This window comes from Bos mutus, chromosome 19 (genome assembly GCF_027580195.1).
Source record: "Bos mutus isolate GX-2022 chromosome 19, NWIPB_WYAK_1.1, whole genome shotgun sequence".
Classification (NCBI taxonomy): domain Eukaryota; kingdom Metazoa; phylum Chordata; class Mammalia; order Artiodactyla; family Bovidae; genus Bos; species Bos mutus.
Genome location: NC_091635.1, coordinates 56648217 through 56674943, shown reverse-complemented (window position 1 = coordinate 56674943; position 26727 = coordinate 56648217). Strand labels below are relative to the sequence as shown.

Below are 26727 nucleotides of genomic sequence, written 5' to 3'. Positions count from 1 at the left end.
TGGCTTGAAGGTGAAAAATTATTGCACCTCCTTGCTATCTATATTTTTGTACCTGAGAAAGATGCTTTGGGTTACAGATGCCATTTCACTGATGTTTACTTTACTCTTGCCATTTCTATAACATTTGAATAAATCTGTAGTGAGCAGTGGTACCCAGTGTCTGAACATAGTTAATGAGGTGGTCTTTGTATTAGGTTGGGAAGTACGTGACTAATATATTAAGAAATGACAGTTTTAAAATTCATCATTTTTTGGATATCAGAAAAAGTTAAGGACATTTATGTGTCTGACAAATTTGCGTTTTTATTTACAGTTTAAAGATGATATTAGTTATTCAAGAAATTATTGGAACTTATTTTTAATCAAAGATACATTACCTGAAATTCATTTTTCTAATTGAAGTGTAGTGGATTTACAGTATTATATTAGCTTCAAGTATCTCACATTGTAATTCAGAATTTTTGCAGATTATACTCCATTATAGGTTATTATAAAATGACTATAATTCCTTGTGCTATACAGTAAATCTTTGCTGTTCATCTCTTTTATATATAGCAGCTTATATCTATTAATCCCATACCTGAGATTTGTCCCTAATTCCCCCCTTTCCTCTCCTCTTTGATAATCATAAATTTGTTTTCTATACCTTTGAGTCTGTTTTGCATATATGTTTGTATTGTATTTTCGATTCCAAATGTGGTATCATATAATTCTTGTCTTTGTCTGACTTATTTCACTAAGCATATTCTCTAGGTCCATCCATGTTGCTGCAAATGGCAGGATTTCATTTTTCATGGCTGAGTAGTATTCCATGAGATGTACACTCACACAAACACAAGCACATACCCATCTTCTTAATCCAGTCATCTGTTGAGAGGCACTTGGGTTGCTTACATGACATAGCTGTTATAAATAGTGCTGTTCTGAACATTAGGGTGAATGTATCTTTTTGAATTAGTGTTTTCATTTTTTTCCCAATAAATACGCAGGAGTAGAGCTGGTGAATCATATATGGTAGTTCTAATTTCAGTTTTTTGAGGAAGCGATTTACTATTTTCCAAAGTTTCAGCACCTGTTTACACTGCTTTTAACAGTTGTAAAAGGGTTCCCTTTTGTCCATCTCCTTGCAACATTCATTATTTGTAGGCCTTTTCAATGGTAAGTCATTCTGACGAGAGTGAACTGATTATCTCTTTATTGTTTGGATTTGCATTTTTCTTGTAATTAGTATTGTTGAGTGTCCTTCCATGTGCCTATTAGCTGTCTGTATATCTTCTTTGGAGAAATGGTTATTCAGGTTCTGTGTTCTGTCCATTTTTTGATTGAGTTGTCTTTTCTTTTTCAATATTGAGTTTATGAATTTTTTATATGTTTAGGATATTAATCCCTTGTCTGTTGAATCATTTACAAATATTTTTTCCCATTCCATAGGTTGTCTTTTCATTTTGTTTATGGTTTCCTTTGTTGGACAAAAGCTTTTAAATTTAATTAGGTTGCATTTGTTTATTTTTGCTTTTATTTCTTTTGCCTTAGGAGTCTGATTAAAAATAATATTCCTATAATTTATGTCAAAGAGTATTCAGCCTATGTTCTCTTCTAGGAGTTTTATGGTTTCTGTTCTTACATTAGGTCTTTAAACCATTTTGAGTTTATTTTTGTATATGGTGTGACAGAGTGTTCTAATCTCATAATTTTACACGTGACTTTGGTTTTCCCAGAACCACTTGTTAAGAGATGATCTTTTCTCCATTGTATGTTCTTACTCCTTTGTTATAGATGATTTGGCCATTTGGGGTCTTTCCTGTTTCTATATGAATTTTATGATTGTTTCTTCTAGTACAGTGAAAATGTCCTGATATTTTCATAGAGATTGAACTAAATCTGTAGATCTCTTATTCTACTTTATATCAACTTCAATTTCCTTCATTGTTGTTTTATTAGTTTTCAGAGTATACTTTCACCGTAAGATTATTCCTAGGTATTTTATTCTTTCTGATATGGATTTTAAAAGGATTCTCTTTCTGATATTTCATTATTAGTTTATAGACCACAACATAATTCTGTATATTAATCTTGTTTCCTACTACCTTGTTAAAATCATTTATTAGTTGTAAAATTTTTCTGTAGAGACTTTAGGGTTTTCTTTCTATAGAACAGATGACTCTCAGATGTCATCTGCAAATAGTGACAATTTTATGTTTTCACTTTCAACTTGGATACCTTTCATTTCTCTTTCTTGTCTTATTGCTGTGGTTAGAACTTCTAATATTTACGAAGAAGTGGTTACAGTGGGCATTCTTGTCATGTTCCTGAATTTAGCATGAAGTAATTTAGCTTTTCATCAGTTAGTATTATCTTGGGTTTGTGTTTGTTGCAAATGGCCTTTACTATGTTCAGATGTGTTCTTTCTATATCCACTTTGATGCAGGTTTTAATCATGAATGGATGTTGTATTTTGTCATGTGCTTTTTTGCGTCTTTTGAGGTGATCATGTGATTTTTATCTTTCCTTTGGCTAATGTGGTATATCCCATTGATTGATTTGCATACACTGAATCATCTTTGTGCCCCTGCAATGAATCCAACTTAATCACGGTGTATAATCTTTTTTATGTATTATTGGATTTGGTTTGCTAATATTTTTTGAGGATTTTGCATCTGTATTCATCGATGATATTGGAACATAATTTTTTTGAGGCATCTTTGTCTGGTTTTGATATCACAGTAATGGTGGCCTTGTAGAATGAATTTGGGAGTGCTCCCTCCTCTTCAAATGTTTTGAAATAGCTCGAGAAGGATAGGTATAAGTTCTTTATATGTTTGGTAGAATTCCCCGGTGAAGCTGTTTGGTTGGTCCTGGACGTTTGTTTGCAGATTCTATTATTTTTATTACAGATTCTATTTTATTTCTAGTGATTGTTCAAATTGTCTGTTGTCTTCTTGACTCAGTCTTAGCAGGTTATATGTTTCTAGAAATTTGTCTGTTTCTTCTAGGGTGTCCAGTTTATTTGCATATAACTGTTTATAGTATTCTCATGATTTTTTGTATTTCTGTGGTGTCAGTTATTATTTCACCTGTTTCATTTCTTAATTTGTTTATTTGGGTCCTCTTTTTTCTTCTTGGTGAGCCAGGATACACATTTGTCAATTATATGTATCCTTTAATTGTCTTTTTTTTATCTCTATTTTATTTCCTCTGTGGAAATAATAATTTCCTTCCTTCTGCTGGCTTTGGCTTTGTTTGTCCTTTTGCTAATTCTTGTGGGTGGTAAGTTAGGTTGTTTATTTTTTGAGAAAGACCTGTATCACTGTGAACTTCCCTCTTAGAACTGTTTTTGGGTTTTTTTTTTTTTTTTTCCTTTTAAAGATCTCAAAGATTTTATAAAGTTATATTTTCATTTTTATTTGTTTTGAGGTGTTTTCTAATTTCTCTTTGATTTCATCATTGACCCATTTTAATAGCATGTTGTTTAGTCTCCATGTGTTTATTCTTTTTGTATTTTTCTTTCTGTGGTTGATTCCTAGTTTAAGACCATTGTGGTCAGAAAAGATACTTGGTGTAATTTTTTAGATTTGTTCAGATTTATTTTGTGTTGAGTATGTGATCTGTCATAGAGAACATTTCATGCATACTTGCAGAGAATGCATATGCTTCCTTTGGGGGGAATGAAGTGTCCTGTAGGTATCAATTAAATCCAACTCTAGGACCTTATTGATTAGGTACTAATCAGTAGGACCTATTGATTAGGTCCTAATGACAATTAGGACAATAAGGACAATTAGGACCTAATCAATAGGTCCTATTGATTATTGGACCAATTATTGATTTTCTGTTTGGACAATTTGTCCATTAATGTCAGCAGGATGTTAAAGTTCACTGTTATTGTACTATTGTTATTTTCTTCATTTGTCTCTGTTAATACTTGCTTTATATATTTAGGCCCTCCCGTTATTAGGTGCATACGTTAATGAGTGTAATATCTTCTTATATTGATTCCTTTATTATTACATAGGGCTTCCCTGGTGGCTCAGGGGTCAAAGCATCTGCCTGCAATGCGGGAGACCTGGGTTCAATCCCTGGGTCAGGAAGATCCCCTGGAGAAGGAAATGGCAACCCACTCCAGTATTCTTGCCTGGAGAATCCCATGGATGGAGGAGCCTGGTGGCCTACAGTACACGGGGTCACAAAAGAGTCGGACACGACTGAGCGAGCGACTTAACAGTGTTCTTCTTTGTCTTTTGTGATAACCTTTCTTTTAAAGTCTGTTTTGTCTGATACACACACTGTTACCACTTTCTTGGCATTTTCATTTTGCATGGAATAGCTATTTTCTATCCCCTCACTTTTAGTCTGTATGTGTCTTTAACCCTGAAGTGATTCTTTTCTAGACAGTGTATTGAAGGATTTTGTATTTTTATCCAATCAGCCATCCAATGTCTTTTGATTGGAGTGTTTGTTCTATTGACATTTACAGGAATTATTGATAGGCTCTAGGAGTTGGTGATGGACAGGGAAGCCTAGAGTGGTGCAGTCCATGCGGTTGCAAAGAGTCAGACACAACTGAGCAACTGAACTGAACTGAAATTACTTACTGCCATCTTATCACTTATTTTTTTGTCATTTTTGTAGCTCTTCTCTGTTTCTTCTTTTTTTTCTTTTCCCATTGTGGTTTGTAAGTTTTTGCTCTGAGGTTACCGTGGGATTCATGTATGTTGAGCGAAAGTCATATCTACTTCATTTAAACTGAAAGACATTTAAATTCAAATGTGTTCTGGAAGACCTACATTTTTTTCTCTCCTCCCCCATATTTGGTTTTGATCTCAGATTTTACATGTTAATGTTTATCCCTTAACTATCTACAATAGAGTTGCTTTTATAGTTTTTTATCTTTTAATCCACATACTGGTTTATTTAAGTAAACTGTGATCTCTATTATATATCTGTCTTTTCTAATGGGCTTTATCCTTTCCTACAGATGCTTATTTCCTTAGAGGCATCTTAGAAAAGATCCTTCAGCATTTTTTTTTAAGGGTAGATCTGGTATTACTGAATTCATTCAGTTTTTGCTTGTCTGAGAAATCATCTCTCCTTTTTTTCTACATGACAATATGGTTGGGTAGAGTCTCCACATTTTGAATATACATGCTACTCCCTTCTTACTGGCAAAGTTTCTACAAAAAAATCAACTGTTAGCCTTATGGATATTCCCTTGTATACGACTCTTTGTTTTTTTCTTGCTGCTTTTAGAACTGTCTCTTTAACTTTTACCATTTTAATTATGGCATATCTTACCATAGGTATGTTTGGGTTCATCTTTTTAATGAACCTCTGTGCTGCCTGTGCCCAGATAATGTTTCCTTCCTTCAGTCTGGGAAATCTTACAGCCACAACTTAATCACATATACTTTTGATACCCGTTTTTCCTCTCGCTTCTCTTCTCACATTATAGGAAACCCTATAATGTGAATATTGGCATACTTAGTGTTATCCCAAAGATGTCATATATTACTTTTTAAAATTTGCCTTTCTAACTGCTATTTTGATTGGATGATTTCCATTATTTTATCTTCCAGATCACAAATGCATTTTTCTGTGTCATTTAGTTTGCATCCATTTCTTCTAGAGTTTTTTTTTTTTTAATTTCAGATATTTAACTAATTATCTGTTTTCAACTGTATGTTTTTTATATTTTCTAGTTCCTTGTTCAAATGATCTGTGTTTAGATAAATTATTTTCCCTAATTCAGTTAGCAATGTTTTAAAGTCTTTATCTGGAAAATTATTTCTGTTTCATTATTTACTTTCTGCAGGGATTTTCTCTTACTCTTTCATTTGAGAGTAGTTCCTCTGTCTTTTCATTTTAATTTTCTCTGTCTTTGTTAATTTAGATGAACGATGTACCTGTTGTGGTCTTGAGGGAGTATTCTTATGTGAGAGCATCCCTATGCAGACTGCATGTGCCCAGTGTCTTTAGTGGGAGGGCTGGATTTGATACGGGTGCCTATCACATCTTTCCTCAGGGTGTGCTGGCTCCTGTCACTTTGGTAGGGGGTGTGGCTGGTGATGGAGGAGCTAGAGCCTGCACAGGGTATGAGATGGGACTTCTCTGCTCACTGAATGTCACCACCCTGTCAGGGTCAGGATTTGCTCCCATGTTGCCAAAGCAGAATCCCTGAAGGTCAGGCTAGAACTGGCTCTGTTTCCCTTAGTATGTATTTTTACTTCTTGCACTGGGGCCTTTGCCCCAAAGGAGGGGAGTCCTGCAGCAAGTGGGCCTGTATATTTACAGAGGTCTAAGTCTGCCTCTGCAGACAACAGCACCCCTGCTCAGATGCAACCCATGTTCGCCCCTTTCCCTGGTTGTGGTCCCCACAGATCTAGTGCTGTCCTGTGGCTTAGAGTGAGCCGAGCTGGGGTGTTTGCTCAGTGTAGGCCAGTATACTTAGCGAGGCAGGCGCAGGAAGTCTGCCCCCATGCTACCGTCCTAAATGTGGGCTGTTTTGGGGGCACTTCTTGAGCAAGCCACCACTGCCTACCTGGGCTACACCCTGCACCCCCAGGTCACCTCTGCATCCCTAAGCCAAGTCTTTTCCCAGGTCTTGGGTGCCCCAGGTCCAGTACATGCTGTGACGTAGAGTGAGTGGGACTGCGTGTTCTCTCTGCTTGGACTGAGGAGCACAGCAAGGCGGCAGCTGCTAGGGCAGACCTCTCTCCATCCTGTGCTAGTACCTGCCCACTCCTCTTGAGTGGACTCTAGGCTCCTCTACCCTTTCTGTCTATTCTTGCAGTTCTCCCAGTACCCACGGGGGCTTGTGTCTCCCCAGACCGGGACTGGGACACCCAGTCTGTGGTTCAGCCCACTCACTTCCAGGATGAATGTCCGTCCATGTGATCTCTCTTTTCCTCTAAGTTCCCAACCACAGGCATAGGTCCCAACCCTATCACTTCTCTTCCCGTCCTGCACAGTTAGCCATTATCTTTCTTTCAGTATCAGTTGTATGAAGGTCCTTATACCAGTCTCCAGTTATTTTTCCTTGAGAATTGTTCCATATGTCAATGTATTTTTTATGTGCTTGTGGAAAGAGGTGAGCTCCATGTCCTCCTACTCTGCCATCTTCATCTCCCATCAAATTACTTCCAGTGTAAATTTATGAGCTTACCTCCCTCACTGACATTCTGTGTTCTTCCAGAATAAATTTTACTTTCAGCAAAACTTTCATCTGTTACTGTTTAGCTCAGGAACAATTTACACTGTAGTTAATTGCATTTTTCAGTATTATTATTGCTTAATATAATAAGAACCACTGTATATTGAGTACCTTCTGTGATGGATATTTTATTTGCATTATTTTTATAAAATCGTTTTTATTTCTTTATATGAAAATATTAACTATATGCAAGAATGATTGAATTTTATGTCTAAAGTTTAAAGAATAATAAAACAAATATACATGTACCCACCACCCAGGTAAGAATGAGAATCTTTGACATTGCCTGTGCCTTTCTTCTTGATCATATATACCTCTTTCCTCAATAGGTAATGCTATTCCAAATGTTGAGTATCATTTATATGCTTTTCACAAGTTGATTGCTAAAATATTAACAAGATCAAAGTGTTTACTTTCAGCATTGCTTAAGTTACTGTTAAAATTTTCCTTCTGTTTCCTCATCTCCTAGAAAAGCATTTGACTCATAGTATATGCTCAGAAACTAATTGTTCGATTGGTGTATTTTTTTTCTTAAAGTAACTGTACAAATTTTCATTCCTACCAGTCTTATGGAAGTGTTTCCATTGTTCCATATACTTTACAGTTAATCTTATTATAATGCAGTTTTACTTCTTTATCCTGTCTTAATTTTAAATTTTTCTTTGTTCCTTTTTAAAATCCCTTCCCCCTCCCCCCATCTTTACTGTATTTTTTTTGGTTTGATTATGTTTGATTTTTTGGTCATTTGTTTTTGCATTTTATTTTTATTCTTCTCCATCATGTTTAGAAATTAAGTCTTTTCTTGGTAATCTTATTGGTTACTTTAAAATGTTAACATTCATCTTGAACTTAGTCTTAAGTTAATCAGAATCTTTACCTTTCTTTCGGACATACAAGGTACTTATATACTTAACACTTTAACTCTGATTAGCCTCTTCCCAGCTTCAGTTCAGTTCAGTTCAGTCGCTCAGTCATGTCCAACTCTTTGCAACCCCATGAATCGCAGCACGCCAGGCCTCCCTGTCCATCACCATCTCCCGGAGTTCACTCAAACTCACGTCTATTGAGTCAGTGATGCCATCCAGCCATCTCATCCTCTGTCGTCCCCTTCTCCTCCTGCCCCCAATCCCTCCCAGCATCAGAGTCTTTTCCAATGAGTCAGTTCTTTGCATGAGGTGGCCAAAGTACTGGAGTTTCAGCTTCAGCATCATTCCTTCCAAAGAACACCCAGGGCTGATCTCCTTTAGGATGGACTGGTTGGATCTCCTGGCAGTCGAAGGGACTCTCAAGAGTCTTCAACACCACAGTTCAAAAGCATCAATTCTTCGGCGCTTAGCTTTCTTCACAGTCCAACTCTTGCCTCCATACGTGACCACTGGAAAAACCATAGCCTTGACTAGATGGACCTTTGTTGACAAAGTAATGTCTCTGCTTTTCAGTATGCTATCTAGGTTGGTCATAACTTTTCTTCCAAGCTTACATGCTTATAATTACCCACTATTTGACTTTAGTGAGGCATTGTTTCTCTAATTCACTTTCTTTGCAGTCACCTCCTAACCTCACATAACCATTGAGTTTCTAATTTATTTTTTCTTTTTCTTTATTTTTTGTTATTTAAATAGTAAAAGTATGATAACACATTTACAGGAGAATTGGAAAATGCAGAACAAAGTTACATATTATTCCAATATATACTACAATTACTTTTAAGTACATAAACTGAAATTTTTATTAATAGTTGAAGTTTCAATATCAAACTCTCAAAAATTAATAGAATGAATAGACAGAAAAGTAGAATGATATAGTAGACCTGTAAAGCACTATGAACCAATTCAACATAATTAAGATTTATTGTATTTTCACACAATGGCAGGATATGAATTCTATTCAAATTCGTATAGACTGTAAACCAGGAGACACTTTAACATACCCAGGAATATAAAACAAGGTGCAAAAATGTCATGGTCTAAATCTATTGAAATCATACAGAGTCTGAATTATGTTAGAAATCAACATCAAAAGGTATTTGAAAATAACCCACATATTTTTAAGTGCAATATGACATTTACCAGGAGAGATCTTTGACTTAGCCATTGAAAGTCTCAATAAAGTTGAAAAGCTGAAGAAACACAGAGGATGATTGTGGAGAAGAAAGCATGTAATGAGAAATTAATATCAAGGTACTTTAAAAATCTCATGTATTTGGAAATTAAATGTCCATTTTTAAATGATGGGTGTATCTAAGAAGCCATAACAAGGAAAATTAGAAAACATTTGTAACAGAGTAAAAATGAGAAGAGAATTTGTCAGAATTTGTTGCATGCAGCTAGAGCTGCTCAGTGACTGGATTCAACATGGAATCTTGAATAAGGTGTGAAAACAACATGATTTGTTATTTTCTATCTAGTATTTTAATAATTTTGAAGTATGAACAGAGATAGGTAATATTTTATAGGAGGCAGCGATCAAAACCATCTCAAAGGAAAAGAAAAGCAAGAAGGCAAAGCAGTTATCTGAGGAGGCTTTACAAATAGCTGAAGAAAGACAAAAAGTGAAAAGGGAGAAAGGGAAAAGCATATCCAACTAAATGAAGAGTTCCAAAGAATAGCACGGAGAGCCAAGAAGGCCTTATTAAATGAACAGTACATGAAACTAGAAAAAGTAAATAAGGGGAAAGACTGCAGATCTCTTCAGGAAAATTAGAAATATCGAGGCAACATTTTGTGCAAAGATGGGCACAATAAAGGACAGAAATGGTAGAGACCTAGTAGACACTGAAGAGATCAAGAAGAGATGGTAAGAATACGTGGAAGAACTGTACAGAAAAGAGCTTAATGAACCAGATTGCTTCAATCGTGTGGTCAGTCACCCAGAGCCAGAGATTATGGAGAGCAAAGTCAAGTGGGCCTTTGGAAGCACTGCTGTTAATAAAGCTAGTGGATGCGATGGAATTCCAGTCGAACAATTCAGAACCTTAAAGGATGATGTCATCAAGGTGTTGCACTCAATATGTCAGCAAATCTGGAAGACGCAGCAGTGGCCACAGGACTGGAAAAGGTCAGTCCTTATCCCAGTTTCCAAGAAGGGTAGTACTAAAGAACGTGCTAACCATTAGACAGTTGCACTCGTCTTCCATGCTAGTAAGGTCATGCTTAAAATCTTGTGTGCTAGGCTTCAGCATTTTGTGAGCCAAGAGCTTCCAGGTGTCCAAGCTGGGTTTAAAAAAGACAGAGGAACCAGAAATCAGATTGCCAACATTCACCGGATAATAGAGAAAGCAAGGGAATTCCAGAAAAACATCTTACCTCTGTTTCATTGACTATGCTAAAGCCTTTGACTGTGTGGATCATAAACTGTGGAAAGCTCTTAAAGAGATGGGAATACCAGACTTAATGGTTCAAGATTGAGAAAGGAGTACAACAGGGTTGTCTGCTGTCATCCTGTTTATTTAACCTATACCTGAGCACATCATGAGAAATGCCAGGCTGCATGAGTTACAAGCTGGAATCAAGATAGGCAGGAGAAAAATAAACCTCAGATATGCAGATGATAACCTCTCTAATGGCAGAAAGCAAAGAGGAGCTAAGGAACCTCTTGATGAGGGTGAAGGAAGAGAGTGAAAGAGCCAGCTTAAGGCTTAAGACTAAACATTAAAAAAAAACAAAAAAAAACTGATCATGGCATCCAGCCCCATTCCTTCATGGCAAATAGAAGGGGAAAAGGTGGAAGCAGTGACAGATTTCCTCTTGGGTTGTAAAATCACTGCAGATGGTGACTGTGGCCATGAAATCAGAAGACGTTGCTTCTTAGCAGGAAACCTATGACAAACCTAGACAGGATGTTGAAAAGTAAAACATTACTCATCCGACATAGGTCCATATCATCAAGGCAGTGGTCTTCCCAGTGGTCACATACGGTTGTGAGAGCTGGACCATAAAGAAGACAGAACACCAAAGAACTGATGCCTTTGAACTGTGGTGCTGGAGAGGACTCCTGAAAGCCCATTGGACAGCAAGGAGATCAAACCAGTCAATTTTAAGGGAAATCAACCCTGAATACTTGTTGGGGGGACTAATGCTGAAGCTGAAACTCCAGTATTTTGGTCATCTAATGCGAACAACCGACACATTGGAAAAGTCCCTGACACTGGGAAAAACTGAGGGCAGAAGGAGAAGAGGGCATCAGAGGATGAGATGGCTGGATGGCATCACTGATGCAATGGACATGAACTTGGGTAAAGTTCAGGAGATGATGAGGTCTGGGAGGCCTGGCAGGCTATAGTCTATGAGGTCGCGAAGAGTTGGACACGAAGACAGAATAGAAAGCACTGTATGTAGTTTAATTTTGGCAAAAAGATACATTATTTATTTTTCTAAATATATAGATTCTATATTCATAGAAGCTGCTGCTGCTGCTACGTCGCTTCAGTCGTGTCCGACTCTGCGACCCTATAGACAGCAGCCCACCAGGCTCCCCCATCCCTGGGATTCTCCAGGCAAAAACACTGGAATGGGTTGCCATTTCTTTCTCCAATGCATGAAAGTGAAAAGTGAAGTGAAGTCGCTCAGTCATGTTGGACCCCCAGCGACCCCATGGACTGCAGCCTACCAGGTTCCTCCGTCCATAGGATTTTCCAGGCAAGAGTACTGGAGTGGGGTGCCATTGCCTTTTCCGATATTCACAGAAGTCAGGAAAACTGATAACCAGTTGACAAACAGTGTTTGTCTCTGGCGCAGTGGTTCTTAAGGTCAGGGATGCAGGTGTTTTGCCTCAGGGGACATTTGGCAATGTCTCAGGACATTTTGGGTTTTTACAATTCGGAGAATGCAACCAAATTAGGACTCATTAAAAAAAAAAGAGAGAAAATACTTCCTAAATTGTTATATATGAAAATTTTAAATATTCTTCTAAATAAGTAATGTCAAAAACATTGCTAGTAAATATATAAAGAAATCTTACTTGTATCAATAGTTAGAATACAAATGAACAAACAACATACTATTCCATAATCAACATACTGACAAAAGTGTGATAACAACAAATAGTTCACTTTTTAAAAATTTAAATGGTGTTCAACTGGATTAATGTATTATTATTATCCATTCTCTGATTCATGGACTTTTTAGAATTAATCCAGTCTGTTTTTTATAATTACATTTTACATGTCTCCTCATCATAGGATACATGTACTGTCAACTTTCTTAGATACTGTAAAATTGTTCTCCAAACTGGTTGTACCAATTTTTGCACAATACTAGTATATAAGCACTTCTATTCTTCTACCTTCTTAATAACATTTGCTGTTATCACACTCCAATTTTTGTCAGTATGTTCAATATTAAACTATAACACTGAGGTAAAAGATAAAAATAGTTTATAAGGCTATCCTTTGTCTTATACTGTGTGAAATCATAAATATACCAGAGTGCGTGTTATTAGGGAATAAATGTAGTGGCCTCAAATCCTGAACAGGAAGGATACCTTAGCTTTAGGGTAGTGGTTCCTGCTGAGAAACGATGGAGAAAGCTTTCAGCCAGGTGTGTGATGTTTATTTCTTAAATCGGCAGATATCAATGAGTGTCTATTTGACAGCAGGTAAATAGGTGTTCTTTGTATCATTGTCTTTACTTTTTTTTTTCCTTTTTGCTGTATTTGGAATATTTTTTATGATTAAAGGAAAAGACTATCAAAAGTTAAGAATCATTATCTTCTATGCAAGACTATGACTGTGTAGACAGGGCAGGCAGATGATGCTGACTTAAGCTCTAGAATCACTTTTGAAGAAATCTCTTGATGTTTTCCCTGCCTCTTGTGTCCTTTTCTTGCTACACCTAGCCATCTATACGTTGACCAGTTTATTTGCTGTGGGAGTCTGGCTGGCTGCAGTCCATGGGTTCTCAGAGTCAGACATGACTGAGCAAATAAGCACACATACCCTGTACCCACTTTATTAAATTGCATAGTACACTTATTACATTTATTTATATGTTCTTTTCACCATAGAGATGATGGTAGGTAGTAGCTGTATCTTGTTGGTATGTGCCTTTGCATAGTTTCAGTTGAGTTCAGTTCAGTTCAGTCGCTCAGTCGTGTCTGACTCTTTGTGACCCCATGAATCGCAGCACACCAGGCCTCCCTGTCCATCACCAACTCCCGAGGTTCACTCAAACTCACATCCATCGAGTTGGTGATGCCATCCAGCCATCTCATCCTCTGTCGTCCCCTTCTCCTCCTGCCCCCGATCCTTCCCAGCATCAGAGTCTTTCCAAATGAGTCAACTCTTTGCATGAGGTGGCCAAAGTACTGGAGTTTCAGCTTCAGCATCATTCCTTCCAAAGAAATCCTAGGGCTGATCTCCTTTAGAATGGACTGGTTGGATCTCCTTGCAGTCCAAGGGACTCTCAAGAGTCTTCTCCAACATCACAGTTCAAATGCATCAATTCTTTGGTACTCAGCTTTCTTCACAGTCCAACTCTCGCATCCATACATGACCACAGGAAAACCGTAGCCTTGATTAGATGGACCTTTGTTGGCAAAGTACTGTCTCTGCTTTTCAATATGCTATCTAGGTTGGTCATAACTTTTCTTCTAAGGATTAAACGTCTTTTAATTTCATGGCTGCAGTCACCATCTGCAGTGATTTTGGAGCCCAAAGTGCATAACAAATAGTAAACACTAAATAAATACTTGGTAAATGAAGTGATGGATGACTAAGCAGATTTCAAAGGAGGAAGCAATATATAAAGAGCAATTACTAGTATTAACTTTTACCTTCATTTTAGTTTTGATGTTCTTGCCAGAATCTAATAATAGGTCATTTTTTAGATTTTATGCACCAGTTTACAGTTATATTTTGCTATATATAACCTTTTAATATAAACCAACAGTGATTTCCATTAGAGTTTTGTTTATCTTAAACCAAAAAGAAACCTGAAAGAAGATAATCCAGGGCTGGCATGGAGGTTCCTTTCTATCTTTCTGCTCCACCATCTTTATTGAGGTAGCTCATGAACCAAGATAACTACTTAAATTCCAGCAATCTTTTCTTTCTTACCCCCTTTCTTTTCCTTCCTTCATTCTTTTTTTTTTTCCCCTTTTCTTTTAATTAAGACTAAAGGGAGAAGGACAAGGGACAAGAAGCACCTACCCCTACTTTTGAAAGACTTGCTAGAAGTTCCCTGCAAGTTTGCCTTCCGTCTCCTTGACTAGTACATGGTCATATGGCCTCATCAAGCTGAAAAGGAGGCTGGGAAGTGTCTCTTAGCTAAATGATGATGTTTTCAGCTAGAAATTGTGGTTCTGTTACTAAAGAACAAGGAGAGACTGAACATTGAAATAGTAATACAACTATCAGTCTCTGAAATTTTAACCAGCTATGGGTACTAAAAAGAGGCAGGAGAGAGAAGTGGGTTCCAGAGAATGCTTTTTAGTTTATTATCTGTGTAAGCTTGCCCATAAACCAAAAATTAAAATATTTTGTATTTGACCCAATTCTTGGCAACCTTAGTTTTGGTCTCAAGTACAAGATATCAAACAAAAGTCTACATTGTCAGATTTGTTAAGATTTCCTTGCATTTTTCTTCTTCCTTGTCACATATTTTTAAAAACTAACAAATAGTTTGAATTTGGTTCTAGGGATATGCTTATAAATTTGACACTCGTTAAAGTGCTAGCTTTCCTTGGGGGAAAAAGTGAGGTGGTGGAAGATCAAGAAGCTAGTTTTTTATGGAAAATTAATCCATAAATAGTTATCAGACTTTTTTTGATCATGGTCACTGTTCCTGATATTGATTCTTTTCACTGGGTTATAAAATAATGTGTAATGAAGTTTTATTCTTTGGAGATTAGAAAAATTGCTTCACATACATCCTTTCCATTCCAGGCTCTAAATTATCTTGGAATTCAGCCCACAAAAGAACAACACCAAGCCCTGAGACAACAAGTACAAGTAGACACAAAGGGGACGGTGTCTTTTGGAGGTAAGGTTAAGTTCATCATGCAACGTTAGGTTGCATCATCACAGAAACTTGGTCAAAGAGTTGTTGTGGCCCACATTTATTAAGAGTGCCTCTTCTTTAGAAGTAAATAAAGAAAAACAAAAACCACATCTATTAATATTTCAGGTTCCTTAAACGGTGGGACTTCGTTGGTGGCTCAGCAGTAAATAATCCACCTGCAAAGCAGGATATGTGGGTTTGATCCCTGGGTCATGAAGATCCCCTGGAGGAGGGCCTGGCAACCCACTCCAGTATTCTTGCCTAAGGAATCTCATAGACAGAGAAGCCTGGATAGCTATATACAGTCCATGGGGGTCACAAAGAGTCAGACACAACTGAAGTGACTGAGCATGCACATAACGCCTTATACAGTATTCTAAAAACTCAGAATTATTGGCCTAACTGAGTCAGCAGAAAGGAGAACTTTCTTAGAATCTTTCAGCTTTAAAGTATCATTCTATCATGTTATGTTCTGTTTTTAATTTGTTCCATAAATGTTTTCAACCAATATGATATAATAATATCATAGACTTTGCACTATTGGAAATTTTGATGGTTTTTCATTAACTGATAATATAAATAATTCTATATTTAATATAGCTTTTTTTCTTCTTTCTCTTAGGATAAATTCCCACAAGTGGCTTAGACTTTTCACATGTATTAATAAATTGTTTTTCAGAGACATTTTACACACATATTTATTCTGCCACTAGTATGTTTGAATGTAACTGTTTTTTGTATCCTTGACAGCAGTAAGAATTTAATTATTTTTTACAGAGTAGATGCAACATTGTATCATTCTAAAAGCATCAGCATTGCTAAAGAACGAAATTTGGGGTTTTGAAGTGATAAAAAAGATATATTTGATCCCCTCTCCTTTTGAAAATCATCACAAAATAATGAGAACAAGAAACAGAAATACATGTACAACCACAGTGAATAAGGACAGAAAGTAAATGAGAACAGTAAATGAGTTAGTGAGCAGAGGCATGTAAAGCCCAAGTGTTTGAAAAGATAGAGGAATCACACCAGAGAGCAAGCTGATTCCTGGAAAGGTTTAGGAATTGAGAGCATCAGGTACTTAAGGCTGGGTGTAGGCAGGGCATTTAGAACAGAGTTGTTAGGAATCTGTGTAAGGAGCAATTAGGTATGCTTTTCCCTGCCCTCAAGCAATCCAGCAACTACCACTAGATGAACATGTCACACCCCATGTCTCAGGAAACTTATAGTTTGCTAGGTAGACATTAGGCAGTGTTATATAACAATCAAGAGCATATGACTTTCAGTCAAATCTTAAATGGAATCTTGCTTTGCTACTTACTTGCCAAGTTAACTTATCTTAGCCCTAGATTGTAAAATGCAGAGGTTTAGAGGGCCTATCTCAGAAAATTCTGGAGATGAAACTACAAAGTGCCATTCCTAGCATTTGAGGCAGTTATAGAAACATTCACTGCTATTATTATTATTACTGCTACTACTATTGTTGTTATTATTAAGCCTATTTAAGTAAGTTAAATTTTAACCATTATTGTAACGATAGCTTTAACTTCATGTAGAGAAAGGTAAAGTTAACTGAGATAAGGTTAAGTGCTGTATTCTTACTGAAATGTGTTCTGTTTTAGATTTTGTCCACGTTGCCAGAAACTTGTTTTGCTTGCAATTGGATGAAGCCAATGTTGGTGCACATGAAATTTCCAGCATATTAAATTCACAGGTAGAGTATGCCCTATAGAGTTGTCTTAATTGCACTTAGATCAGATCAGATCAGTTGCTCAGTCGTGTTCGACTCTTTGTGACCCCCTGAATCGCAGCACACCAGGCCTCCCTGTCCATCACTAACTCCCGGAGTTCACTGAGACTCACTTCCATCAAGTCAGTGATGCCATCCAGCCATCTCATCCTCTGTCGTCCCCTTTTCCTCCTGCCCCCAATCCCTCCCAGCATCAGAGTCTTTTCCAGTGAGTCAACTCTTCCCATGAGGAGGCCAAAGTACTGGAGTTTCAGTTTTAGCATCATTCCTTCCAAAGAAATCCCAGGGCTGATCTCCTTCAGAATGGACTGGTTGGGTCTCTTTGCAGTCCAAGGGACTCTCAAGAGTCTTCTCCAATACCACAGTTCAAAAGCATCAATTCTTCGGTGCTCAGCCTTCTTCACAGTCCAACTCTCACATCCATACATGACCACAGGAAAAACCATAGCCTTGACTAGACGGACCTTTGTTGGCAAAGTAATGTCTCTGCTTTTGAATATGCTATCTAGGTTGGTCATAACTTTCCTTCCAAGGAGTAAGCGTCTTTTAATTTCATGGCTGCAGTCACCATCTGCAGTGATTTTGGAGCCCAGAAAAATAAAGTCTGCCACTGTTTCCACTGTTTCCCCATCTATTTCCCATGAAATGACGGGACCAGATGCCATGATCTTCGTTTTCTGAATGTTGAGCTTTAAGCCAACTTTTTCACTCTCCTCTTTCACCTTCAAGAGGCTTTTTAGTTCCTCTTCACTTTCTGCCATAAGGGTGGTGTTATCTGCATATCTGAGCTTACTGATATTTCTCCCAGCAATCTTAATTCCAGCTTGTGCTTCTTCCAGCCCAGCATGATGTACTCTGCATATAAGTTAAATAAGCAGGTGACAATATACAAATATATGAAATACAGATAATTTAAAATCAAAAGTGAAATTTTGTCTTGATCTCCTTTATCCTCCTTTCTCACTATTCCATTATGATACTCCCATCTTTAAGTTTACTACAGAAAAGTACTTATATCTTAAGTGTTAACTCTAAAATATTACTGTCTGAACCACCCTTGTGTACTCAGCAGCCACATCAAGAAACACAGTGTTAAAGAAACTGCTGGAACCCTGATGTCTCCACCCCCGTGTTCCTTTCTAGTTTTCTAGTGCTAACCCTCCCCACCCCAAGTCAAGATAACAAACCCTACTCTTTGGCCCTCTAACAACATAGATCTCTTTTGCTCTTTTTGTGCTTTATCTAAAAAGAAGTTGTGAAGTCTGTTAACTTCATAAGTCATTTGTTCTATAAAACTTTGATATTTTTATTGTCAAATCTTTCAGTCTTCTCTTTATGGATATTTTATTTTGGTATATTATTAAGGAAGATCTTTTCATTTTATAGTGTATATATATATAAATATATATATATATAGCATACTCTTTATAAATAATTTTTGCTTATGCATGAGGTTGGGCCTCAAATGAATAACCACTTGCCCTTATTCCATCATCATTTATTCAATAACTATCCTTTTCCACTTTTGCAACTAATTTAAAATACAAATTTTAATATCTCCTAAATTTCATATGAATACCCAGATATTTCTAGACAAACCACTCTGTTCCGTTGATTTATTTCTTTCTGCCAGTACAGTATTATCTTAATTACTCTAGCTTAATAGATCTAGGTTGATTGTTATCTGTTAGGTCAAGTCTTTCCTTCTTTTGCTAGCTTCTTGATTTTTATCTAACTACATGATCTTTAGAATCATTGTGCTATGGTAATGAAAATTCAGTTGGGACTTTCTGTTTTTAATTGGAATTTTATTGAATCTAGAGGATGGTTTGAACGAAGCAAAATGGTTTATTTCTCCATTCATTTAGATCTTTGTTGATGTTTTGAAAAGAGGAAATTATAACTTGGTTCATAGTGGTCTTGAATATTTCTTGCTAAGTCGAATAGGTACACTATAGTTTTTGATGCTATTGAAACTGGGACTTTTTTTTACCATTATACTTTCTAATTGATTAATATGGAGAAGGCGATGGAAAAATTGATTTTTGAATGGCTATTTTGTGTGATGCCACTTTATTGAACTCCCTCATTCCAGTTATTTTTCAGTTATTTATCTTGAGCCTTCTAGGTAGACATTTGAAGTTAATTATTTTTGTCTCTGTCACAATTTTTTACTTTTTCTGAGTAATGTTGAATAAGAGCTACAAAACTGAGCAAGAACCTATTTCCGTGATATTTGAGCCATTGAACATTTTTAATTTTTGAAAAGAAGCTAGCATTATCTTACTTAATGAGCAGGTTTTACAGTTGGCCATTGAACTACATAGGTTTGTACTGTACAGGTCCACTGAATCACAGGTTTTTTTCAGTATTGTATACTATAGTACTACATAATCCAAGGTTGGTTAAATCACTGGGTGCAAAACCACAGATGTGGAGGGCCTACTGTAGAGTCATACTCAGATTTTCCACTATGTGAAGGATCATTGTCCCTAACCCCTCACATTGCTCATGGGTCAGCTGTCCATGGGTCACAGTTCCTCTGAAGAAATTTAAATAATAGAAACTTTACCTGTTCCTTAAAGGCTTGAAAATGTTTCATATGCCAAGTGATTGGGGCCTAGATCTTTCAGGAGAGGGGATGTTTCCTATAGAATGTCTTCTAAAGTGGGTTTATTCAAATGTTTGTTCTTTTCTTGGGTAATGTTGTTGATGTACATTTTCCTAGAAAAGATTTCCTTTCATCAAGATATTAAAATTTATTAAACATTAACATGGATTTTTTTCAGATTTTTAATCCTTACTTTTGATGATACTGCTTTTTATTTTGTAGGTGTACTGCACAAGTTTTTTTTTTTTGGTTCCATCACACAGCTTATGGGATCTCAGTTCCCAAATTAGAAATCAAACCCAGGCCTCTGCAGTGAAAGCAATGAATACTAACCACTAGACCACCAGGGAACTCCCAACACAATTTTTACACAGTACTCACACTCACAGGTGTTTTTTTTTTTTAATCTTTAAATGTTTGACTGTGGTGGGCCTTTGGGGCTGAGCATGGGCTTTCCCTAGTTGCAGTGAGCAGGACTACTCTTTGTTGGGGTGGGTGGGCTTCTCACTGCAGAGCGCCGCCTCTAGGTGTATTGGCTTCAGGGGCTGCAGCAGAAGGGCTCAGTAGTTGCGGCTGTTGGCTCAGTAGTTGTGGCACACGGGCTTACTTGCCCCATGGCATGTAGGATCTTCCTAGACCAGGGCTTGAACCCACGTCTCCTGCATTGGCAGACAGATTCTTAACCACTGGGCCAACAGGAAAATCCCATATCCATAAGTTTTTATAGGTAATATTTTAATAATCACTCAACAGTATATAATTTTTCTGTTGTGGATATGTCTTTGACTCTTATTTTAAACTGTTTTAAACATTTTCTAGTGATATACTATAGTTCCCTTTTGGTTACTGGTTTCTAGTTTAATTTAGAGGGCCATATTCAGAGACACATTCAGAGACATATTTAATTCAGACATTCTATGTGGTGTTAATCCTTTGACCATGTACCCAGTATATATTTTATGGAATGTTTTCTGTTGTGTGAAAAGCACGTATGTTTTACAGTTGTTGGGTGCAGTGCTTTCTGTGTGTCAGGTCAAAGTTCAAATCATGTGGTTCAAATTTTCTATTTTCTTTTAAAATTTTCTCTTTCATTACTTATTGTTGTTTTTGTTGTTGCCTTTTATTGTATTGTCTGTTACTGAGAGAGAGATGTTTTAAAATTTCCTCCATTTGGCTCTGCTAATTTTTGCTTTGCATATCATGAGCCTTTATTATTATTTTTATTTTAGAATTGTATTCTGACAGGTTGTTGAATCTCTTCATCTTTAGAATGTTTCTTGCTTTAAAGCTACCTTAGTCTAACTGTGTAGTGGTTGGTTGTTTGGTTTGGTTTTCAACTATTATAAACATAGTTTTTAAAGTTATAATTAAACTGTATTATTATATTAGTTTCAGGTGTATAATATAGAGAATGAGTTTTATACATTATGAAATGATAGCAACAATAAAACCAGTTACTACCCATCACAGTAAATGTTGTTACAATGTTATTAACCGTATTCTCTATGTATACATTACGTCCCTGTGACTTATTCATTTAATATATTTGGAACTTTGTATGTCTTAATGCCCTTCACCTATTTCACATCCATCCCCACCTGTCTCCCCTCTGGCACCCACCTGTTTGCTTTCTGTATGTATAGTCAGTTTCTGTTTTATTTTGTTCCTTTTGTTTTTTAGGTTCGACATGTAAATGAGGTCATATGGTATTTGGTTTTTTCTGAGTTATTTCACTTAGTGTAATACCCTTCATGTTCATCCATGTTGCCACAAATAGCAAGATTCCTTCTTTTCATGACTGAGTAATAATGTATATATAAAACATTATATATATGCATGTGTGTGTGTTTATATGTATGTACCACGTCTTTATTTGTTCATCCATTGACAGACGCTTAGATTGTTTCCATATCTTGGCTTTTGTAAATAGTACTGTGACATAATAGGTGTACATATATCTTTTTCAAGTAGTGTTTTATTTTTCTTCAGATAAATACCCAGAAGCAGAATTACTGGGTTGTATGGTAGTTCTCTTTTCAGTGTTTAAACATTATTTATTTATTTTGGCTGTGCTGGATCTTTGTTGCTGTGTGCAGGCTTTCTCTAACTGTGGTGAGCGGGGCCTGCTCTGGTTGCAGTGCCAAGCTTCTCACTGTGGCGGCTTCTCCTGTTGCAGATCCCAATGCTGGAGCACCCAGGCTTCCGTAGTCGTAGCGCGTGCGGTTCAGTAGTTGTGGCGCCCAGGCTCCAGAGCACGCAAGCTTCCGTAGCTGTGCACCTGCGCGCTGGAGCTCAGGCTCAGTGGTTACAGTGCATGGGCTTAGTTGCCCTGTGGCATAAAGAATCTTCCTGTACTGGGGATTGAACCTGTGTCCCCTGAATTGGCAGGCAGACTCCCAACCATTGGACCACTAGGGAAGTCCTCTTTTCAGTTTTTTGAGGAAGCTCCATACTGATTTCCAAAGTGGTTGCAACAGTTTACAATCCCACTGACAGTGTGAGAGTTTTCCTTTACATCCTTACCAACACTTGTTGTTTATTGTCTTTTTAATAATAAGCTTATGATATTTGCGGAGAAGGCAATGGCACCCCACTCCAGTACATTTGCCTGGAAAATCCCATGGATGGAGGAGCCTGGTGGGCTGCAGTCCATGGGGTGGCTAAGAGTCGGACACGACTGAGCGACTTCACTTTCTCTTCTCAGTTTCATGCATTGGAGAAGGAAATGGCAACCCACTCCAGTGTTCTTGCCTGGAGAATCCCAGGGACGGGGGAGCCTGGTGTGCTGCCATCTCTGGGGTCACACAGAGTCGGACACGACTGAAGTGACTTACCATAGCATAGCATATGATATGTGTGAGGCGGTTATCTCAGTGTGGTTTTAATTTACATTTCCTTGATGATTAGTAATGTTTAGCACCTTTCAAGTTCCTGATAGCTGTCAGTATATCTTCTTTGGAAAATGTCTGTTCACATCCCCTGCCCATTTTTAATTGAGGTTTTTGTTCTTTGATAATGTGTTGTATGAGTTCTTTTTGTATTTTTAATATCAACCCCCTTATTGTATATATCATTTGCAAATAACATCTCTCATTCAGTACGTTGCATTTTCATTTCATTGGTGTTTTCATTTGATGTACAAAAGCTTTTTAGTTTGATTTATTCCCATTTGTTTATTTTTGCTTTTGTTGCCCTTGCTTGAAGAGAGATACAAAAAAAAATAAAATGGTAAGGTTGATGTCAAAGAGTATACTGCCAATGTTTCCTTCTAGGAGATTTATAGTTTCAGGTCTTACAGTTTTTAAGTCTTAAATTCACTTTGTGTTTCATTTTGTATATGGTGTAAGAAAGTAGTCCAGTTCATTCTTTTGCATGTAGCTGTCCAATTTACCAGCACCACTTATTAAAGAGACTCTCTTCTCCATTGTGTGTTCTTGCCTCTTATGTTTTAGATGAATTGACTCTGTAAGTGTGGGTTTATTTCTGGGCTGTTGATTCTGTTCCATTGACCTATGTATCTGTTTTTGTGTCAGTACCAAACTATTTTGATTACTGTAGCTTTGTAGTGTATGTTCATGTTTTGGACTGTGAAACCTCCAACTTTGTAATTATTTTTCTCAAGATTGCTTTGAATGGACTGATCACTAGAAGGGAAATAGAATATGTAATTTAAAAAAAGAAAAGCTTCCCTACAAACAAAAGTCCAGGAGCAGATGGCTTCACAGGTGAATTCTACCAGACATACAAAGAACTTTTACCAATCCTGCTCAAACTCTTTCAAAAGACTGAAGATAAAGGAAAACTCCCGAAGACATTCTATGAAGTCATTATCCTGATATGAAAACCAGACAAAATTACCACCAAAAAGAAAATTATAGGCAATATCTTTGATAAATATAGATGCATAACCTCTCAGCAAATATTACCAAGCTGAATCCAACAGTACATAAAAAGGATCATATACCATGACCAAGTGGGTTTCATTCCAAGTTCACAAGGATGGTTCAACCTGCACAAATCAATCAGTGTGATATACCACATCAAGAAAAGAAGTAAAAAACCACATGATCATCTCAACAGATGAAGAAAAAGCATCTGACAAAATTCAACATTCATTCATGATAAAAACCCTTACCAAACTGGATGTAGAAGAAACATATCTCAATGTAATAAAAGCTGTGACAAACCCACAGCCAGTAGAATATTCAGTGGTAAAAAGCTGAAGACCTTATCACTAAAATCTAGGACAAGGACGGCAATTCTCACCACTTCTTTTCTACATAGTATTAGAAGTCCTAGCACAGCAATCAGATAAAAGATATCCAGATTGGAAGGAAAGAGATAAAGTTCTCATTATTTGCAGATGAAAAGATACTATATATAGAAAACCCTAAAGACTCCCCATAAAAACTACTAGATCTGATAAATGAATTCCGCAAGGCAACAGGGTGCAAGATTAGCATTTAAAAATAGGTTGTATTTCTTTACACTAACAATGAAATATTAGAAAAGGAATGTAAAAAAGCAATAACTTTTAAAATCACACCAAAAAAATGATGCTTAGAAATGAACCTGAATGAGGAGGTGAAAACTTATGTAACTATAAACATTAATAAAGGTAATTTAAGATGATTCAAAAAAATGCAAAGATATTATATGTTCTTGAATTGGAAGAATTAATATTAAAATGATTATACTACTCAAAGCAATGTACAGATTTAACCTGATCCCCATCGAATTACCCATGACATTTTTCTCAGAACTGGGAAAAAAAAAATCCTAAAATATGTCTGAAACTATAGAATTGCCACGAAACCCAGAATTGCCAACCAATTCTGAGGAAAAAGAACAAAACAGGAGGCATAACCTCCCAGATAGATATAATAATCAAAACAACATACATTGGCACAAAAACAGATACAAAGATCAATGGAAAAGAATAGAGAGCCCAGAAATAAACCCATATAACTATGGTCAATTAATCTTTGACAAAGAAAGATAGAATATGATAGGAAAAAAGACTTATATATATGACAAGACACCATGGAACTCCTAGAAGAGAACATTGGCAAAGTATGCTTTGACATAAATTGTACCAGTGTTTTTTTTAAGTCAGCTTCCCAAGGTAGTAGAAATAAAAACAAAAATAAACAAATTAGGACCTAATCAAGCTTACAAGCTTTTACACACCAAAGTAAACCCATAAACAAAACAAAGAGACAATCTATGAAATAGGGGACAATATTTACAAACATTGCAACCAACAAGGGCTTAATTTCCAAAACATAGAAATAGGTCATAAAACTCAACAACAACAAACAGATAATCCAATTGAAAATGGACAAAAGACCCAAATAGACATTTCTCCAAAGACATACAGTTGGCCAATAGGCCCACGACAAGATGTTCAACATCATCAATTATTAGAGAAATGCAAATCAAACTACTATACTTCACACCAATCAGAACAGCCATCATTAAAAAGTCTATAATAACAAATGCTAGAGAGGGTGTGGAGAAAAGGGAACTCCTACACTTTGGTGGGAATGTAAGTTGGTGTAACCACTGTGGAAAACAGTATGGAAGTTCCTCAGAAAACTGAAAATAGAATTACCATATGATCCAGCAATCCTGCTGTTAGACATATTAGCCAAACAATACATGTACCTTCATAGCAGCACTATTTACAGTGGCCAAGACACAGAAACAACATAATTGTCCATCAACAGATGAATGGATAAAGAAGATATAGTACATATGTACAATGGAATACTGCTGCTGCTGCTGCTAAGTCGCTTCAGTCGTGTCCGACTCTGTGCAACCCCATAGACAGGCAGCCCACCAGGCACCTCCGTCCCTGGGATTCTCCAGGCAAGAACACTGGAGTGGGTTGCCATTTCCTTCTCCAATGCATGAAAGTGAAAAGAGAAAGTGAAGTCGCTCAGTCATGTCCGACTCTTCACAACCCCATGGACTGCAGCCTACCAGGCTCCTCCGTCCATGGGATTTTCCAGGCAAGAGTACTGGAGTGGGTTGCCATGGCCTTCTCTGACAATGGAATACTACTCAGCCATAAAAAATGGAAGTAGTGCTGTTTGCAGCAACATGGATACACTTAGAGATTATCATACTAAGTGAAGTAACTCAGAAAGAGAAAGACAAATGCCGTATGGTATCATTTTTATGTATTGAAGGTGAAGGTGAAGGTGAAGTCGTTCAGTCATGTCCGACTCTTTGCGACTCCATGGACTGTAGCCTACCAGGCTTCTCTGTCCATGGGATTCTCCAGGCAAGAATACCGGAGTGGGTTGCCATTTCCTTCTCCAGGAGATCTTCCTGACCCAGGAATTGAACCTGGGTCTCCTGCATTGTAGGCAGACGCTTTACCATCTGAGCCACCAGGGAAGTCCTTTTATGTATTAATAGAATCTAAAATATGACGCAAATGAACCTATCTACAAAGTAGAAACAGACTCACAGGCAGAGAACAGACTTGTGGTTGCCAAAGACTGAAGTCAGGGGAGGACTGGACTGAGATTTTGTGGTTTGTAGATGCAAACTGTTATACTCAGACTTTTAACATCTTTCCTGTCTCTTTTAACTCTTATTTCTCTTCCATATTGCCCTAGAATGTCACCCCGATATGTTATAATATCAAGGTTAAAAATCTTTCCTTAGTTACCCTATCATTTTGCTACCCCGAAATTTAAATAAATTCAAATGTATTTGTTTTAACTTGCTATGTTCATAAACTCTTACATATTAAAATTTTCTTCTGAATTGGTTAATCATTATACTATTGATACACAGTCAAAAATTTAAGTTTTATATGTGAATTTTGATAAAATTTTTAAAGGTAATATTTTAAATGTAAATTCACATTTCAATGGGTTGGAAGGATTATTTGCAATCCAGTTCTGTCATTTATAAGATTTCCATATATGCCTGGGCCTTTCTAGACTGTTTATTCTACTGGTTGACTTGACTTCATAAGTCTTAATATATTTTCCCACCTTGTTGTTCTTTTCAGATATTACTTTGGGTATCTTATCCATATAAATTTTAGCCAGAATCTTGCTACTTTGAACTTACAGATTATTTTGGGAAAAATCGACATCTTTATAAGTTTAAATCTATCTGTGAACATGTTTTGGCCTCTTAT

At 36.8% G+C, this 26727-nt stretch overlaps 1 protein-coding gene and 1 non-coding gene across 6 annotated transcripts in view; one reads left to right on the top strand and one right to left on the bottom strand.

Moving 5' to 3' along the window:
* The window catches only part of STXBP4 (syntaxin binding protein 4), a 232818-nt gene that overhangs the window by 64401 nt on the left and 141690 nt on the right, over positions 1-26727 (top strand). For all 5 annotated transcript variants that reach the window (XM_070357302.1, XM_070357301.1, XM_070357299.1 and 2 more), the window contains 2 exons: positions 15090-15186; positions 16827-16918. In XM_070357302.1, the coding sequence (XP_070213403.1) occupies positions 15090-15186; positions 16827-16918 (189 nt within the window). The remainder of the gene's footprint in view (positions 1-15089; positions 15187-16826; positions 16919-26727) is intronic.
* Positions 25898-25970, bottom strand: TRNAC-ACA (transfer RNA cysteine (anticodon ACA)). Its single transcript has one exon. It is a non-coding gene; the product is annotated as a tRNA-Cys (tRNA).